The sequence below is a fragment of the Mastigoproctus giganteus genome, chromosome 9, assembly GCF_048544385.1.
Source record: "Mastigoproctus giganteus isolate SK-2022 chromosome 9, ASM4854438v1, whole genome shotgun sequence".
NCBI lineage: Eukaryota > Metazoa > Arthropoda > Arachnida > Uropygi > Thelyphonidae > Mastigoproctus > Mastigoproctus giganteus.
This window is the reverse complement of record NC_143583.1, coordinates 179,993,639-180,013,312: the sequence shown is the minus strand read 5'-3', so window position 1 is coordinate 180,013,312 and position 19,674 is coordinate 179,993,639. Positions and strand designations below refer to the sequence as shown.

Below are 19,674 nucleotides of genomic sequence, written 5' to 3'. Positions count from 1 at the left end.
CTTGTAGGATGCAAGGATTTAGGGATTCCATCAGGTCCAGTAGTAGCAGTTGCTAGCAGTGAGTTTATGGCAGTAATCAGCTGTTGTCTTGATATTAATATAATGGCGGGTCAAAGTCGGCGTCAGATGTTGGTAACTGGAGCAGATCATCTTGGTTGACAATGCCGGTAAACGTGGTGAAGGAGTATCCTTATATGGAACTCTCTCCGTGCGTATGGTCCTGTAAAGGTACGATTTGACCGCTTTGGATTCCTGGCGGTAAACTCTGCTCGAGCTCTCGAGTAGACAATTTTGTCTTTTGTCCGTATCACTCTGAGACTGCTTCCAGAATTTGTGCAGAAGTTGCTTAAGGTCGAAGAGCTTCTTCAGGTCATGAGACTACCATGCTTTAGAGTGTGGAGTGATTGTGACCTTTCTTGTGGCCGCAAGGTTGTCACAGAGATAATCCATTTGGTAAGCAGGGCGACAGCTAGCTCGGCATCGCATGACTCGAGGATCGGTCAAGGGATAAGCGAGGCTGCCTCGATGCATCTAGATATGTCCAGAAATGTTGGGCTGAAGTGGGACATAGCTTTGGTTGGCCGATTAAGAGGATGACGATTGGTCGGGAGTTCAAATAGGAGTGGATCATGAGTGGATCATGGTGCAGGGTGCGGAAGCCAGGATTAGGTCAAGTTGGTTGGACCCACGAGTTGGGCATCCGCTGAGAAGGCGGAGGTCTGCGGTAGAAAGGAACTGCTGCTTTAGGTGGTTAAGTTGAGGAGGTTTAGTTCTTACAGTCAAGCGCGGTGGTATTCCATCATGATCTGAGGGCTGCTTCTGTTTTTCTGCAGTGGATGACATTGCCAGAATTAAAGGAATTTTAAGAAAGAAAGCTACGAGTATATTCTGGACTTCGACTTTGTGGAAGGAATTTCATATTACAACAAGACAATGATTCGAAACACAGCTGTAAGCTGTGCATAGACTTGCTAGCAACTAAACAACAGGAGGGGCATAGCAAATTATGGTGTGGCCACTCCAATAGCCTGACTTAAACTTAATAGAGCTGTTATGGGATCTAGACAGTCAAGTCCGTGAAAATCTGCCCATCTTAAAAAAATATTGGGGAACCTTGTAGATCGCTTGCAATAGTCAAGACAGTATTATAAAGTTAATCGCAAGCATCCCAATTCTATGTAAGTCAGTCATAGAATCTGGTGGAGAATATTTGGATGAAAAATCAGTAAAGTGGTTAATATTAACCATTTCAATATTCCTTTGCTGTAAATTTTCAAAGTTTGATAAAAAAAATCTTAAAATACTTTGGGTGTTTTTTTATTAAACCATACATTGTCATAACAAAAAAAAAAAAATAATAATAATAATAACAACTGTAGTCATACGCCGTGATTCCAAACTTTTAGGCGGGAGTGTAATTGGCGACATTATGCTCTGCGCAGCAACTGGGAAACAACTCCAAAAGCTCTCTCCGGATCACCGAAGAGTTCAGCACTGACATCAGAATTTCATTTAATCTAGACAAATGCAAGCGCCCTCGTGGGAAGCACAGTTGGTAGGATCGCTGTCCTCCCCATACCGGGTGAAAAGACCTCAGTTCGAATGACGTCGATGACGGGAGGAATTTATATGGGCCTTTTACACAACATGGCTGAGTTAGTCAGTCTCAGGAGAGGACAGCATGGTTTTTTCTCCCGGAAACACGGATTTTTCGTCCAGCAAACAGAAAATCGACCTCAGAACTCACGCAATTTACAGACAATATACACGGAGTAACATGGCTTTAGTTGCCGATGATCCTAAAAAATCCAATAATAACAAATGCGAGACGCATGGATTGCATCAGGGAAATCCAGTCTGGCGAAACTACTAGCTGAAGACCGGTGAAGAGATTGAAGCCATGACATAGGAAGAAACAAAGAAATATCTGGGGACGATGCAGGCTCAACAGTTAGAACGAGAAATACTAGCAGAGACAGCAGCCTGCTAAAAATACAGCTGAATGGCGGGAACATAGTCAGAGCCATAAATACTTACGCAGTCCCATTAATAATATACTCCTCGAGCTGGAGGAAATTATGAGATCGATCAGGATAATGATGGCCAATAGCTGACAAAATCACTCGAAGTCGGCAATCAAAAGACAATAGTCTAGAAAAAAGGGGGGGGGGGATTTGAGAGACCTCACTGAGCAACAGAAGAAGGTGATTTAAAACTTCTGGGATAACGGGATAACTTCCAGGAAAACACAGGCCTTAACCTCAACGATGAGATCCTATCCACCCAGTCGAAAGAAAGAAGACAGAAAAACGAGAAGAAGGTGGCACACGTCGACAATGCCACCTGGCACCAGAAAGAATCCAGCACATCACCGTAGAATGCAGTGTGATCACCCAGATGGAGTATACTCATAGACACGACCAGGCCAGTATAATACACCAGAAGCTGGCGCAAAAATACCGGCTGATCAAAGAAAGTTTACCGTATTACAAATACGAATCCCAGGTCGTACTAGACACCCCAACCCACAAATGTACTGAGACTGCGCCGTAATAACGGATAAGACGATGATCCCCTACAACAGACCAGACATAAGACTCGTCAACAAGGAGGAATGGGTCAACATAGCGGTGCTCAACACAAGCAACCTCCAGAAAACCTACGAGGAAATGATCAGGTAATACAAAGACCTAAGGTCAAAGAAATGTGGCATATGAAACAAGTAATGATCATCTTGATCACCGTAAACGGTAAGCAGTAATAAGGGCTCTCAGGAACACTTACATGGAACTTCAGAAAGCCGGGATCCTGAACACCTGTAGGATAGTCAGAGTTTCTAGATCAACAACAATTACATAATAATAACCGGACACAACCAACCACCCCATGAACTTTGCAGCGGTACCCGTCAAGGGGTGGAAAAGACGTTTGTACAGTAAGCAGATTGGTAACAGTGGATATTGATAAGTGCAAAATGAAAATTGGCACCTCCGAAACGAGATACTGCGTTAGAACGGGGGGGGGGGGGAGGATATTCTCCAAGAGCTCTCGGGCAATAAGCCTGACATATTTCGGAAAGGTTGGAGCTTGACTTTTTTGGCAAGGGAATAACTGTTTCATTCAACGGAGAAGAAGGTCTGCCGAGCGAGAATGGCACTGAATATGCAGGGCAGCGAATGAAGTAGGTAGGTATGAACTGAGATACATGACGGTAATATGCAGAATGTTTTTGATCCTGGCGTAGGGAATTAACATGTATAAAGTATTGCATGCTGACACAAATGGATAAAGCCAAATGGCGAGAACAACAAACTCGGTAAGTAAAATATAAGTAAATATTGTTCATGTTGACTAGACTTCGAGAATCTAACTATGTTATCGATTTAATCGGCAGGATCATATTAGAATGGCAGTTCTTTGTTCTCGGTGGCATGTGGATAATTTGTCTTTCGATCTGTGGAAAAAAATTGCTCTTTTTGGAGTATTACTCTATCTATTGTTGAGACTGACCGCTTCTATTGCTTGTGGATATTGTTTAATCATAAATCTGTGATTGAACTCAAGTGAATACCATGCCGTAATTTTTGGGGTAATTGAAACTCTTTCTAAAACATCAATCTCAATTAGGATTACTTCACTGTACTTTGTTCATTAAACAAAGGAATTTGATATGATCTCTCTCTCTCTCTCTAACTACTGTGATAAATAAGATCAACTTTCTATAAAATTAAATTTAACCTCTGTAAACGTTTAAAATTTTGAATACGTTATCCAAGAATTCCACTTTAATGAATTCATTTGAAAGAATGTAAAATACGTGATTACCGGCAACATGTTATGTAATTTGAATACTGAATGATATATTAAATTTGCAAAACTTGGGGGAACTGGCATAACATTACTTGTTACTAAACTGGATGAACTCCTTAAAGATGAAGTTTAGGTTATGAAATGAAATTATTGCTCACACATGATAGTAAATTTGTTGAGCGATGCTATTTCAGGCAATTCACCTGTATCACCCACCTATGCAGCTCGTCGTCATGGTAGCCGCAGAGTCTGGTGCCTGGCATAGTGACGTCGCTCTGGAGCATCAGGTAATCGTACAAGCATTCCTCCTGCCACTCCAAGTTGAGATGTTGGAAGGTGACGAGTATGCGAGACGACGAGGGACCTACGATCCTTGCAGTATAGTTTAGATCATCGGGATATTGATGTGGAAAGTTGGCGGATGTTAAAATGCCTGTGGCTGCAGTGCGCGTGGCGTTTAAGTCATCTGGAACGTCTGGAGAGAGGAAAGAATGAAGTTTAAAAGAATACTGATTTGTTAGAATAGAAAGGTGATTGTTTTATGCTACAGTCAACACAGTTAGCCCTATTCACTCATTAAGCTTAATCATCAGAAAAAAAAATTATTACTGTTATTAATTTCGATTTTTATTGAGCTTTACTATTATAATTAAACTATTCACTATAAAAATCTTATATCATTGATGATATTCCTCAAATTTACTGTTTTTAAAAATTTAATACCGAGTTTTCAACAAATAATTATTAAAATGTAAACTCAATTTCTAAACAAAGTAAAGAAATGTGTAGCCTAGTTGTAATATGCCGGAATGAAGTTCAGAAGATCGTTGATTCCAAGCTTCACTACTGCACAAAATTAAGCAATAAGTGTTTCCAGATAATAAGTGCGATAATATCTGTCACTCATATAATTATGTGAGTGACACTACGCTATTGCGACTAAAATGCCGATCGCTTGGGAACAGATGTATACTACTGATTGGCTTCTTTTCCTTTGATCAATGGCGTAAAGTTAACGAGTAAACCTTGCCTCGCATTTTTGTATCAGAAGATAACGTTCAGATAAAACCAGCAAAACTCCTAGCCCAAAGACACCACTGACGATGTCTTGGCTGTGTCGGTTCCAATCTACGCTCTTCAGAATCAGCATCAAAGTCCTTTGATTGAACTTCAGGATTTTCTTCTATTACAGTCGTTATACAGATTGTACTTCTTTAAAAAAATACGGAAGACTTAAAACACTGCATCCATTATGTACGGCATCTATTTCTTATACAATTCTAAAGAAACAGTAGTAAGAATCCTTGTCGAGAATTTAATGAAAATAAACGTTTGTTCATTTTGTTTTAATTATGTGCTTTATCCTATGGTGTGAAGTTCAGTTATAATAAAGCTTTGTACTCGTTCGGTTTCTCTCATAACACAAACAACGAAAATACATCTTTCCTGACTGTTTTTTGTTTTGCCTTGAGGGAGATGAAACGTCTGAGTAGTTTTTAATCGTTGAGATAATTAGCATATATCAAATAAATATGACACACTGTCCCAGTAAAATGAATGACATCAGAAGCATTTTATTTATTTATTTAAGCTGTATATAAGTAAACCATGGTAACTCTAATTAATACTAGAGCAATCATATAATAGATGTAAGGAACACCAAGAGCGAAACAGGCACAGAGATGACGTGAGAAAAAAATATTTTAACATAAGTGAACTAAAAACAAGTGAATGAAGATAAGAATGGGGAAAAAATCGATCTGACATGATGCAGCAGATTAAATTAATGAAAAGAACGTAGTCACGCTATGTACACGGGCTGACCATTTAATTGGCGAAATGGCAGCGCCGCCGTACAACCATTCAAGTTTCAGCCACCGGTCTGTTGATGGCATGAGAGTGTGTGTATGTCCAAGAATACGCTGATACAGCTGCAAGTTCTAACACGTCCGGCATTTGCAAAAGTGGCTTTAAGTTACGTGCTGCAATTGTTAACCGTTTTATGAGCTGCAGCCTTAAGTTATCAGTTACTATGAGAGTAAGAAATTCTTCTGCGTTTCTAGCAAACCGTTAGCATTTCTCTGCACAACTTCAACCTGTGCTATTTGAAAATTGTAGTTTTCTTCACACATTTGCCTCCGTAAACTTATAATGTTTCTCCCAGTCGACCTGCGTACTCAGCAGTTTTTACTTTTTTTATGACAAGGTTTTGGCGCATTATAGCCTTAGTTGCTGATGCGCCAATAAAACCCAACCAACCAACCGTACTCAGCTAGAGCGACACATTCTCTTTCTGCATGAGGACACTGTGAATTTTTAGAGACCAAAGGCATTTGGTTTCTTATAAAAGTATATTAGACATGTTTTCAAATAAGAGTGACATTAGACAGTAGAGGCCTACCTCTTCGTGGTAGGGTTGTGAAGTGCCCGTCCCCGCCACGAGGCCAAATGGCCAAGCTCTCAATATTATTGAGTTTCATTGAGCTGACTGGTGGTTCATTGCTGTTTCGTTTCGATTAAGGTGTGTTAGTGCATTTGTTCTTGTTTATACTCCGGCGCGACCACCAGGTCTGTAGAGTTTACAATAAATCACGGATACAAACGTTAATCGTATTTAGCAGTCACGGCTTGAATCCCGACGCACTCAAAGAGCGCGTGCTACTGCACTCACGCTCCTGACCAGTTCAAAAAGGCCTGACTCGGCTAAGTCAGGCCTTTTTGAATCTACTAATACATTTTTAGAAGTTAGAACAGAATGAGATTTTGATACATACGGGCTGATTGAACCAAGTAGGCATCTCTTGGAGCAAAGTTTACTCAAATGAAATTTCTTGAAGTCTCAATTCAGTCTCTGTCGCATTCATACCATGTCGAAAACAACAGTGTACAACAAGACGTTTCTCTCTCTTCAGATCTTTCATTGTGCATTCCACAAAACGGTTGTAAGGTTTACACTTACAGCATATAACTAAACACCACTTTGCAACTATCAGATAATATATCTGGACTTGCAACAGTATTAACGTATTCTTAGACATACACTTTCGCACTCTCCAGCCATCTACCAGCAGTTAGTCGAAACTTGAGTGGTTGTATGTTGGCGCTGCTATTCCGCGAATTAAATGATACGCTTGTAATAATTACTGTCTACTAGAAGGCATACTCGAGTAATATCATCAAAGCAAAAGCTTCCATACAGCTCATAGAGATTGTGACGAAGAGCCCGAAGAGAGTGCGAAAGGTTGTATCCTCTCTAGAGGACTTCTCTCCTCATCCTCCTATTCATTCTAGAGGATATTAGCTCTGATATGGTTCAGGATAAGTTAAAGAACGATGTCAATCTTGTTCTGGCCCTCAATGAGTGGCACAGTGAGTTCTTCCTTTGGCAAACAGCTTCATCAGGCACAACCTGAAATGCCATTATATCAGGTTTCCCAGTAAAAGAAGGTGTCAAGGTAATGAGTACGATCTACCAGTTTGTGTATTGAGCACTGTTGGTTGTGTCCAAACCTATGATACACCAGGCCAGTTCTGAAACAGATATGCTTCACAAATCCTGCACCATTTTAATAGTATCAGCATAAGTCTGGAGGGTCCATTTCAGATGTGAGAGTCGTGTTCTAATCCAAAATGCACTAGGATAATGTGCACTATAATAAGAGCACTGAGATTCTTGATGTAATGGAAATGTCCCTTTAAGAAGGATTTAGCATGTCTCTTTAAATATGCTCTCCAACTGAATTGCAACAACCAGTCCTCACGCTGTCCAAACTCAGAAAGATGTCCCTAATGTTGTAGTTATGTACAAATGATGCAAAGAAGCAACTTAGACATCATCAGCCAAAAAAGGAAAAAAAAAAAATATATATATATATATATACCTCATCTCTCCATCCCCTCTAATAATCTGTCTAATGCTTCCTTTGTGTGTGTGTGTGTGTGTGTGTGTGTGTGTGTGTGTGTGTGTGTGTGTGTGTGTGTGTGTGTGTGTGTGTGTGTGTGTGTGTGTGTGTGTGTGAGCGCGTGTGTGCGTGTGTGTGTGTGTGTGCGTGTGTGTGTGTGTGTGCGCGCGCTGCATATTGCACTTTTGCAAAACTACCTGTAGCCCGATGATACACCCAAAGAGGATTCCTTTGTGTGCATTCTCATTAATCCTAATATCTGGCCGAATGGTCTACTCGTCACGCCATTTTATGGAACTATTCTAGGTTCTGACAACAACTCTAGTGAGAAGTTAACGTCTAACTCTCAATCTGTTGAACTGTGCATAGCTAGAGAATACAAGTCCAGGTTCGCAACATATCCATCATTTATCCTTCCTCCTAATACTTGCGAACATCCTTCTAATACTTATGTTAATCTCAACATTTTTCTTCAGAATGTAAGAACTGTAAAAAATAAACTGTCTACGCTTATAGCACTTTTGGTTGAAGAAACTCATGACATAATTTGTTTAGTTGAAATATGTATGCAGGAACCTATTCAGGATGTTTTTCTACTGCATAAAAATCTCAACTATACGCCATACATGACATATAGGATTAATCGAAGAAGTGAAGGGTCAGCAATTATTTTAAAATCCAACATTAAAGTTATTAACACCTACAACTCCTGTTCCTACAACTTTGAAGGAATTTCTCTTGTGATCCAAGTTAAAGTTTCACTGCTTCAAATATATAATATTTATATTCCGCCTATACCTACTGATGATATTATTAATGAAGTAATAACCTGGATCACCACTGTTCATAAGTCTCAATCTAACATAATTATAATGGGCGACTTTAATCTCCCCCTGCCCAAATATAATTTACAAATGAAAAATGAAGTTGCTGTCCGACTCCTTATTAGTTCTAGGTGCTAAAAATATCAACGTCCCTGTTACAAGAGGTAATCAAGCGCTTGATCTTGTGTGCTCTAATCTTCAACTTCAAGAAAAACATAGCAGCAACATTACACTTAGATCTGACCACAAAAGTATACAACTGCAAACAGCAATTTGCTGTGTAAATCCTCGTCCCCCTCTGGAAATCACCAGAAGAATATCATCAGTTAAATTCCTTCAGAAAGAAAAGTTTTTACAACTCTTGAAATATTACCCGTGGGAGTATCTCAAAAATATATATTCAGGACGCCACGTTTCTACTAATAAAATGGTTGAATCAATTAAAAACAGAGTCGGCATCCAAACTCGTAAGGTTCTTTTCAATTAAAACCGTGGTTCAAATCCCATCTAAAACCATACTTTTAAAGGAAACAAAAATGCCACAGGTAGTGGAAGAAGTACGGCACTTCATCAACATACATAAAGTATAAAAAGAGAAGAGCATTGTTTCAGCTCAAAAAATTCAGGCGTACAAAAATTATTTAACGTTCAGGCTCAAGCATAATAAAAGAACACTTTCTTCAAAAACAAGAGCTACTTTGCAGCATGACCAGACTTTTGAATGGATAAAATTCAATATGGAAACATGCAATTTTTACCTCTGCACTGAAGATATGCAAAGCAGATTTAAAATTTTCAATTCTTATAAACGCACAAATCGCGTGCAACATGAAACGCTTTCTAGTCAAGCCCTGCTAATCAACCAACTTATAAACAAGAATACAGTTCAGAAAATTATTAACCAATTACGAATTGATCGTAGTGAAGGCCCTGACAGCATCTCTAGTTTTATTATTAAAATGTCCAGTGCATTCCTCATTGATTCTTTAGTTCATATTACTTCCAGGTGCATTTTACAGCCATTCCCTCCAAGACTATGGAAGACTTTTAGAATTACCCTGATTCTGAAACAGTCTAGTAGTAATAACTAATAATCAATAATCGCTAAAATTATTGATAAAATCATGCTGCCATCTTCGCAAATGCACCTGTCAATATGCATTTTGGTCCTAGAGGGCGCTCCACAAAAACAAGCCTAGCTGACATCACTGTGCGCATCCAAATTGCGTTTCAGGTAAAAGCACAATGCGATGTCTTTTACTTAGACATAAAGGTGCTTTCGATAACATTGATCACAAGAAAGCCATTGAAATACTAAAAAAGCATTTCCTCATTGACACAATGGTTATATCCTGTCTACAGTACAGCCTAAATCACAGAAATCTCATCTTCCTCACTAATACCGATAATATTCTCGTCACAATTACAACCACAACAGGCATTCCTCAAGGAGGCGTTCTTTCCAGTACTATATTTCCAGCATCTCTACAACCAATTCTACAAGAAAATCCAAATCTGATGGTTTATGCCGATGACTTAAAGTTGTTTATTATTTCCAAATCCTGTGATGACATTTGCAAGGTTAGCCATGATGCGAATTTACGGATGTGCGGAATCATCAAGTATCTAAAGAATCTCAATCTGACTATAAATGCAAACAAATCTGCTGAATTAACTTATTCCTTACAACGGAATAAGTTAATTGAAACAACCAAACCACATAGAAATTAATATTGCAGATGTTTCAATTCCAAATGTATATGCACACAAAGACCTAGGAGTTGTTTTTGACAAAAATGTTTCCTTTAATTCTCACATGTATATGTTGCTAAAAAATTGAAAAAGCAAAATGGCTGATCAAGCAAGAAACAGCGGCGATTCAAGATAGAAAAACAGTCAAAAACAGTCATCAGAGATGCATTTTTCCCATTCTGTCTTATGCCTCCGAAATCTGGTCTGGTGCTCCTCAAGAAACCGTGAAGAAATTCTTTGCCCTAGAGTTGGGTTCTTATATGGCTGAACAGTAAACTTCGTTTTCCACATACAATATACAGGCAACAGCTTTATAAAAACTTAAAAACAAAGCCTCTGCAACAGATGATCAACGAGTCTGGAGCCATGCTTCTTGCAAAGTTAATTACCTCTGCAACCGATTCACCAAACTTAGCCAATATAATAGCTCCAACAGCAGAGGAAATTCAAGAAACCAACAACAATTCGAATCCAAACTCTCCAGACTCAAACAAATGGACAGGATGTTCCCCAATGCATCCCTTCATATCATAAATTATCACAACATTGATTGTAAGAGGTTGCTCAACTCTGAAGCCTAAAGGAGTCTCATTTCCAATCAAAATATGAGAAATACAAACAGCTGCCTGCCTGCAACCCAGTAACTGCATCCGAGAGCCAAATGTGATGTTCTGCAATATATATTTTTGATCACTATAATTCATATTCGTTGTTAATGTATATATAGAATATGCTATGTACTTGTTTTTATATTTGTCTCCTTTGTACTGAATTTATGCCCCTTGCCTAGTGCTATGATGGGCTTGCTTTATTTGCAATAAATGAATAATTTATAAAGAGCATGAGATTAAGAGCAAATTGGGCAATATGATGGGCTTCTATGAGGGATTGAAGAACAAGGTTGATACCCTTTGAAGGAAGAGAACAAAAGATGATACTGTGCACGTTAGTTCTAAATACATTAAGCACAGGAGATCTGAGGACTTTCTTAACACGTACAGGGCAGCATCGAGAAAAAGTCGCGAATTATAATTAATTTGAAAGTGTCTGCAATTCTGCCCAGATACGATAGGAAGGGATACACGACGAGAGCCTTGTCAAAGAATTCGGCTCTGGAGAGGACTGTGCAAGGCTCATGGAGTTGAATTTTTTTCAGCGTGATCTATGCAGTAGAGATGTTTTTTACAGGGGTGGGATACACTTAAATAGAAAGAGTGCAAAAATATTTGCAGATACTATGGAGGCAGTGTTGGATGGGTCAGAAAACTGTTAGCCTAGTGTGGAGAATACACAGACTAATATTCGCAGATTAACAGCAGCCTGAAGCAGAAGTAAAAGTGATTCTTGCACTGCTTCTAGCGGAACATGCAGCAGCCTGGAAACCAGCAAAAACCTTAAAAGGCCTGCTGAGGGTCTTCATGGAAAGAAGAAATATGTGGGCTGTGTTAGGGTTACTGAAAGCAAAAACAGATGCATTTATAGTTGCTAGTACACTAATTTTAGGAGTTAGTAAACAAATTTGATGAATTTCAAGTATCGGTCTAATCATCAAATGCAGACATTGCGGAGATATGGATGACATGGTGTCGCTCAGACATAAGTGATGCGGAATCTGAATACGTTGAATGTACAGGAAGGCAAAAAACATGTCATATTACTGCCACTCGAGAATTACTTTATCTACCCGTGTACATCATGTGTGTGTGTGCTCCGGTCGGTTTGCATGTTTCGCCACAAACCGACGATATCCGAGCTGCCGGGGAGAAAAACCATAATATCCTTGCTTGAGTCAACTAACAACAGAGTGAAAAAAGTCCTAAAGGTCCTTGTGTCATTGATGACATTCTAACCCGAGCTTTTACATCCAGTGTGAGAAGGATGGTGTTATAAGCGCTACGCTACCCGCCGTGCTACCTCCGAATACTGTACACAAATGACACAGCAGCACAGGAGGAAAAGGAGCAATGGTTTTGGTTAAAAGAGCATAGAATCTAAGACAGTACACTGAAATGATATGGCTGGCCAGTGCAATGTTGGGAAACTTTGGTGCGTGAAATTAGCACTGCGAAAAGAAAATATGAGTAGAAGTTTTCTATAGGCCGAAGGACTGTGTTAAGCATAAATGAAACAATGAACACTTTTACCACCAAGCAGAGTGGGACTGCAGAGCGGAATATATCTTATAATGGGGCACTTCAACGTTCTAGATATTGAATGGAACTTATAGATTGGTTACACTCAAGTCTCTAGATTTATCAGATGACGGTTTTCTGCAGCAGCATGTTAGAAAGCAACAAGACAAACTAGTCTGTTTTTGTCTTGTTCATTCGTGCATTAAGAATATCCAGATAAAGGAACCACTAAGTGGCAGTGATCACAATATACAGTATTTATGTGGATCTACTTAAAGAAGTAACTAAATAAATGAAATAAAATTTCTGTTTATACTTTAAAATTTGATCAAATAACATATAAAGTTCAACGAGGTTGTCCCCAGGGATCCATACTTGGCCCCTACATATGGACAATGGTGATGGATGAATTTTTAGAGGATGACGCTACTGCCATCGCCTACGCCGATGACTTGGTGTTGGTTGTGTCGGATGACTCCAGGAAATAAATTAAGGAGAAAAGTAGTATAACCTTAAGCAAGTTGTTAGTTTGGAGTGTCCTTCAAAAGCTCTCCAATTTTAAAGAAAAAACCGTGGCCATGTTATTGAAGGGTAGGCTAACCCGTTCTAGGCTGCCAGTTATTAAAAGTGGAGGTGTTTATTTGAGGAACATCTCTAATGCTCGGTGCCTGGGGTTGCACCTGGAAGAGCGTCTCTTTTTCACAGACCACGTAAAATATTTGAAAGTAAAACTTAAGCATTTATATGCCAAGCTCCGGAGGGTCAGGGTTAAATGGAGAATAAAGGGGATGTCCTAAATATGTTATACGAATCTGTTTTTTACCCATTCTGAAGTATGCCCTTGGAGCTTGGTTTGAATGCGTTACGAAGGTGATAATTAAAAAGTATCTATTTTCGGCTCAGAGGTTCGCTGTTCTATGTGTGACAAGGGATTTCCGTGCAGTGGCAACTGATACTTTACGGGTAATTTAGGGTAAATTACCTGCCGACTTATTGGTAATAAGATCTGGGTTGAGTTAAAGTCTGAGAAGAAGCATTTCAACTGAAATTTGGAGCGTCCGGTCGTGCTCAGTGGTGGGGGCCGCGTTCAATTCCCATCAGATGGCTACTGAGAGGCGGAGAATAAATGATGAACTCATGAATATCTGGCAAGACAGATGGAACTGTTCTGAGAATTTCAGAGAGAGAGACGTTTGTGTTTCTGACCTCTGTCTCGACAGTAAATTTTAAGTTGCGGCCCCGCTTCAGTTTGGCTTGAACGCGTGCTTTCTCCTCACGGGGCATGGCTGGAGGTCCAGGCTGAACCGGTTTGGCTTGGTTCCGTCTGGTCTGTGTGAGTGCGAGGCGGTGGAGACTGGTCTTCACGTTGCCCTCAATTGTTTTAATTACTTGGATATTAGATCTGAATTAGAAAGAAGTACTTTTGTATTGAATGATGGTTCTCTTCCAGAATTATCTTTAGATAAAAGTTTATTTAAATTATTTTTTAGAGTTTATAAATAAGGTTTTAAAAGAAGAGCCAGAAGTCTATCTACATACGTCATACCTCCGCGAGGTCTGGACGGAAATTGAATGCTTTGGACAGCGTTACACACTGTTCATCTCCTTCAGACTAAACTGCCGTGGCTCTTTTTTGCTGGTCATGCTACGCACTTCTTCGGTTTTATTCAAAATTTTAATATTGTCGTTTAGAGTGTGATGTAATTATTCAAAATTTAATAATTATTGTAAATATAATTCATTCTACCGTATGAATGAAATATAAATATTGTATATAGATACGTATATCATTACATATTTATATCTTTTTATTGTATTTGTATTTTATTTATACATATTTTTTACATTTACAAACTATTCTTTGTGATTTATAAACTACATTAATAGTAATAAATTTATGTGAATGAAATTCACATAAATTTATTACTATTAATGTAGTAATAAAAAAGATACCACCCAACACAGGATGGCAGAATCAGAAAAGAAAAGAGGGAGTGAGATTGTAATTTAAAAATATAATAATCAATAAATTTTAAAAATAAGTAAAATAACATATTTTAAAATACAAATAGAATAAAAAAAGTAGTAAATAAATAAATTAGTAAAAATAAGCAGAATAAAATAAAATCAAGAAGTAAATAAAAATAGAGAAAATAAAATAAAATAAAAATAGAGAAAATAAAATAAAATAAAAATAGAGAAAATAAAATAAAATAAAAATAGAGAAAATAAAATAAAATAAAAATAAATAAATAAAACAAAATCCGACAGTATTCATGTTTTTACATTTATAAACTAATCTTTGTGATTTATAAACTACATTAATAGTAATAAATTTATGGGAATGAAATTAGCGCCTATTAGGGGCTGAGGAGAAACAAACGACTTGCCACCTGTGAGGGCACAGTTGTGGTTGTTGGGGATACAAAGCTTTCTCAGCGTAAAAGTATTCTCAGGCTGTTGAACTGTATAATGTACACTGAAAGGACAGAATTCATGGGATACCTGGTTCCTGTGCAACGCGACACTGTCACTCCTCTCGCTAGTGGACGAACCCACCGCTTGGCAGGTATATAGGTACACTGCATTCACGTAGACGGTAATTCGATGTCAGTATGGATAAACGTCGTGAGTTAACTGGCTGTAAGAGAGGGATGATAGTGGGTGCCAGACGCATGGGTCACTCTATCGTGGAGGTGGTACAGAAATTGCACTGTCCCCGTTCGACAGTATCAACAGTGTATCGGGAATACGCCATTTCCGGAATAACATCTCATTATGGGAGGAGAAAGGTAATGGATGAACGTGGCTGTCGACGTCTGTCTCGCATTGTTTCAGCCAACCGGATAGCGACAGTGGCACAAATCACCGCCGACTTCAATGAGGGAGGTGCCAGAAACGTCTCCAATAAGGACCATCAGGCGATCATTAGCCGCAATAGGAGCCCCCCTACCCCCAGAGTGCTATTGCTAACACCAGGACACATGACTCTACGTCTCAACTGGGGGAAAGAACATTGCACTAGCCTTTGGATGATTGGAGATGGAGCCGTGGTCCGATGAGTCCCGTTTCCAGTTAATTCGAGCGGACGGGAGGGTGCGTACCTGGCGGAAACCGCACGAAGCTATGCACCCGTCATGTCAACAAGGAACTGTTCAGGCAGGTGGACGGTCGGTAAAGGTCTGGTGCGTGTTCAACTAGCACACGTTAGGACCACTGGTACGTCTAGACGCATCTCTGAACGGTCCAGGTTACGTGTCCATCCATGCAGACCATCTGCATCCCTTCATGGTCAATCGTGCACCCACAGGGCAATAGACTCTTCCAGCAGGATAATGCGCTTTCCCACAGAGTTGTGATGACTAGAACATGGTGAGAAGAGCATTTCGCAGATTTTACCACTATGGAATGGCCTCCCTCCGGATATGAACCTTTTGGAGCATCTTTGGGATGCTGTGGAAAGATCCGTTCGAGCTTTGGATCCTCCGCCCAGGAATGTGCCAGAATGATGGCCAACTTACTCAATGTAAGTTGATGTACTACATTAATATATGGAAACCTGCCTTGAACACTTTAGCTGCTAAAAATTTCAATAAGGAAACACACGCAAACTTTGTAACTAAACCAGTAATTAAAGCAACTTAGAACTACCCAAAGAAATGAGATGAGATGAAGGTCACTTACCAAACGTCCGTTTTTTGCATACATATCGTCCATGCCTTTGACAGGGCTTAGATACCCAATAGAGGTCGCTACTATTTTCCCACCGTTCCCACTGAATGGCAAGGCAGTAAGGAATTGAAGTAATAGCACCATTTCTAGAGACCAGTGGCCTGCCTATACAAAAATACTCTAGATGTATTGCTAGCATAAGACACAAGGAAATATTTAAAATACAGCTTCAACAAAAAAGTCACCAGCATTACATTCTCCTCACATACTAAAGTTTTAAGTCTACACGGATTATAAGCCCGGAAAATATGTGACGACTGGCTAACTACTATCAAGATGATATCTTGATTATTATTATTATTGTCTGTTTATTCCACAAACGGAAACCACCCCCGGACGGCAAAGTGCCAGGAGAGTGCTAATTACATTATAGTCAATTAGGAGTCATGTCTGTGATTGGAATATTCCATTACCAACACTGAGAGTGCCGAACTTATGCGCAATGACATCGCAATTATTGAAAGACGATAGTTCCTACCAAAAAACCAAACTATTATTTTTAGGCCATTCGAATAATTAAATTCATCTTTCGTGCATTGTGCATTATGTTTGTAAATTGCGTGTGCTCCTGGTCGATTGGCCCATTTTCTGGACGAAAACACCCCAGTTTTTGGGGGGGAAAACCTTGCTATCTACGCCTGAGACTGACTAACTCAGCCATTAATGAAAAAAAGCCCACTAAAGTTCCTCGCGTCTTCGACGAGATTCGAACCCGGGCCTTTTCCATGCGGTGTGGGGAGGACGGTGACGATGCCACTGCGCAACACGCGCAGACACGATAGTTTCTACCGTTCACGTTGCTGTCTGCGCGGATAGCACAGTGGCATCGTCGCAGTCTTTCTCACTCAAGTGAAAAGGCCCGGGTTGGAGTCCTACCAATGACGCGAGAATCTTTTATGGGCTTTTGTCACTTCGTGGCTGATTCAGTCGGTCTCAGGCGTAGACAGCAAGGGTTTTCCCCTGAAAAGCGGATTTTTTGTCTAGCAAAAGAGGCAAATCGACCAGAGACCACACGCAATTCCCGATCATAATACACTTGAGTATCAAATTAAATTATTATATTAGGGTCCCCCGTAATTAATTACATAAACCCGTATTTTGTGCAGTAAATTGCATTCTCTGGTCGATTTGCAATACATTTGGGTATTTGTGTATTTAGTATCTAACAGCACCAGGGGGTTTCCTCCATCTCCGCTATTATTATTATTTCTCACTGATTGGGAATTCCACCTCGCGACGGGTATTTCTACCAAGTACGCGGGGTGGTTGATGTTATGTCTGATGTTACTGTTGGTCCAGGAACTCTCTGACTATCCTGCAGGTGTTCAGGAATGCTACTTTCTGGAGTTCCTTGTAGGTGTCCGCTGGGAGACCTATTGCTGCTAGGCTGTTATGTAGGGTCTTTGGCACCATACCGGTGGTTGACACGGTGATTGGGATGGTTATTACTTGTTGCACATGCTACATCTCTTTGATTTCCTGTCTTAGGTTCGTGTACTTCCTGATTTTTTCCTCATGGGTTTTCTGCAGGTTGTCAGTGTTGAGTACCGCTCTGTCAATCCGACAGGTAGCCTTTTCCTCCTTGTCACCAAGGGTTAAGCCCGGTCTGTTGTGCGGAGTTGTCTTGTCAGTTATTATGGTGTGGTCCCAGTACAGCTTGTGGGTTGGGATCTCTAGTACTGCCTGGGGTTCGTACTTGTAGTACGGTACACTTTTGTTTGATCAACTGGTATTTCCTTGCTAGCTTCTGATGTATTATCCTGGCTACCTGGTCGTGTCTGCGAGTGTACTCAGTCTAGGTGACACCTTGCATCCCGGAGTGATGTTTTGGATCGTTTCTGAGGCCACGTGGCATCGTCTACACGTGTCATCGTTCACTCCGAGCTCCTTGGTGATGTATTGTCTATAGTTTCTGGTGTTGATTACCTGGTCTTGGATGGCGAGCATGAATCTTTCAGTCTCGGGGAAGAGCGTCCCGCTCGTTAGCCATGCATTGGAAGCCATTTTATCTGTGTTCTTGATGGAGATGATTGTGTGTTCTTTGTCTATCTTTCTAGCTTCGTTTGTGCCTCCTAATTGGGATGGACTCCTTGCTTAGGTTGAATGGGATATACCGTTTGTCTTTTCCTTATGGCTTAGTGGAGTGCTGCTGTGTGTTTCAGGTTAGCAATCGCTGTTTTCTGTTGTTCGATGAGGTGAATCAGTCCCCTTCCTCTTTCTTTCCGAGCAATCGTCAGTCTCTCCACGGCTGATTTCGGGTGGTGTTGGTGGCCCTTGGTCATCATTGTCTTGTCTTTGTCATGATATCTTCCAGCTCGGTGTTAGTCCAATCTATTACTCCGAAAGTATATGTTAGTACTGGGACTGCATAGGTGTTTATGGCTTTAACTGTGTTTCTTCCGTTCAGCTTTGCTTTCAGCAGGCTTCTGAGTCTCTGATGGTATTTTTCGGTCAGGCAGGCCTTGATTTCCTTGTACTGTAACTGCTGAGCCTGCATCATCCCCAGGTATTTGTAGGTCTCTCCCTCTGTCACGGCTTCGATCTTTTTACCAGTCTGCAGTTGGCAGTTTCGGTTGACTAATTTTCCCTGGTGCAAAATTAGTGAACGGAAACTACCAGCTGCAAACTGGTAAAGAGATTGAGAGGCCTACAAACACCTGGGGATGATGCAGGCTCAGCAGTAACATAAGGAATTATTATTATATTAGGGTTACATGTAATTGATTACATAAACCTGTATTTGTGTCTGTAAATTGCGTGTTCTCAGGTCGATCTGACTGTTTTGCTAGACGAAAAAACCCGTTTCCGGGAAGAAAAAAAAAAAAAAAAAAAAAAACGTTGCTGTCTACGCCTGAGACCGACTAACTCAGCAACGGAGTGAAAAAATCCCATTAAAGTTCCTCGCGTCATCGATGGGATTCGAACCCGGACTTTTTCCACCTGGTGTGGAGAGGATGGTGACGGTAGCACTGTGCTACACGCGTAGACCCAATCTCCACTATAGTGTATAGTGTGTTTAGGGTGTAACAGCACCAGGGGTTCCCCTATTTCCGGGTAGCATACCCGGAAATAGTTTTCAGTATCACACGACAACTGTAGACGCCAGAAATTTAAAAGTGTATGGATATTGTAGCGTGTTGTGTTGTGTTGTCTACCGTTGTTCATCTGACCTTTTCGCCGTTGAGCCGCACCATGGGCCCACCTTTTTCCACACTATGCCCCTGGGAAGCAGGTCAGGTACACCCCATCTCCGCTATTTTGAATTAATATTCAAAGTCACTCTGGTGTGCTATTTTTTTCTGGTTGCTCGATTCTGTCACGCACTACTTATATACTAAGTTTGCCAATAACAGACCCAGTTCAAACAGCTTGATTTTGCTGACTTGAAGCCGATTTCAACAGCAATTTAATATCACCTCTCTCTCTCTCTCTCTCTCTCTTTGCGATATGAGCAGTGGCTCATATCGCAAAGTCCATCTCCCTCTATCTAAGGATTCAGTATCAGGTAGAGACTACTTTTCC

General features: G+C 40.2%; 1 protein-coding gene across 1 annotated transcript in view; it reads right to left on the bottom strand.

Annotated features, from left to right (window-relative positions):
* Positions 1-19,674, bottom strand: part of LOC150080917 (uncharacterized) — a 408,289-nt gene that overhangs the window by 123,618 nt on the left and 264,997 nt on the right. The window contains exons 11-12 of the mRNA XM_090380855.1: positions 16,105-16,257; positions 4,027-4,285 (exon numbers count right to left, since the gene is read on the bottom strand). Of these exons, the coding sequence (XP_090236981.1) occupies positions 4,027-4,285; positions 16,105-16,257 (412 nt within the window). The remainder of the gene's footprint in view (positions 1-4,026; positions 4,286-16,104; positions 16,258-19,674) is intronic.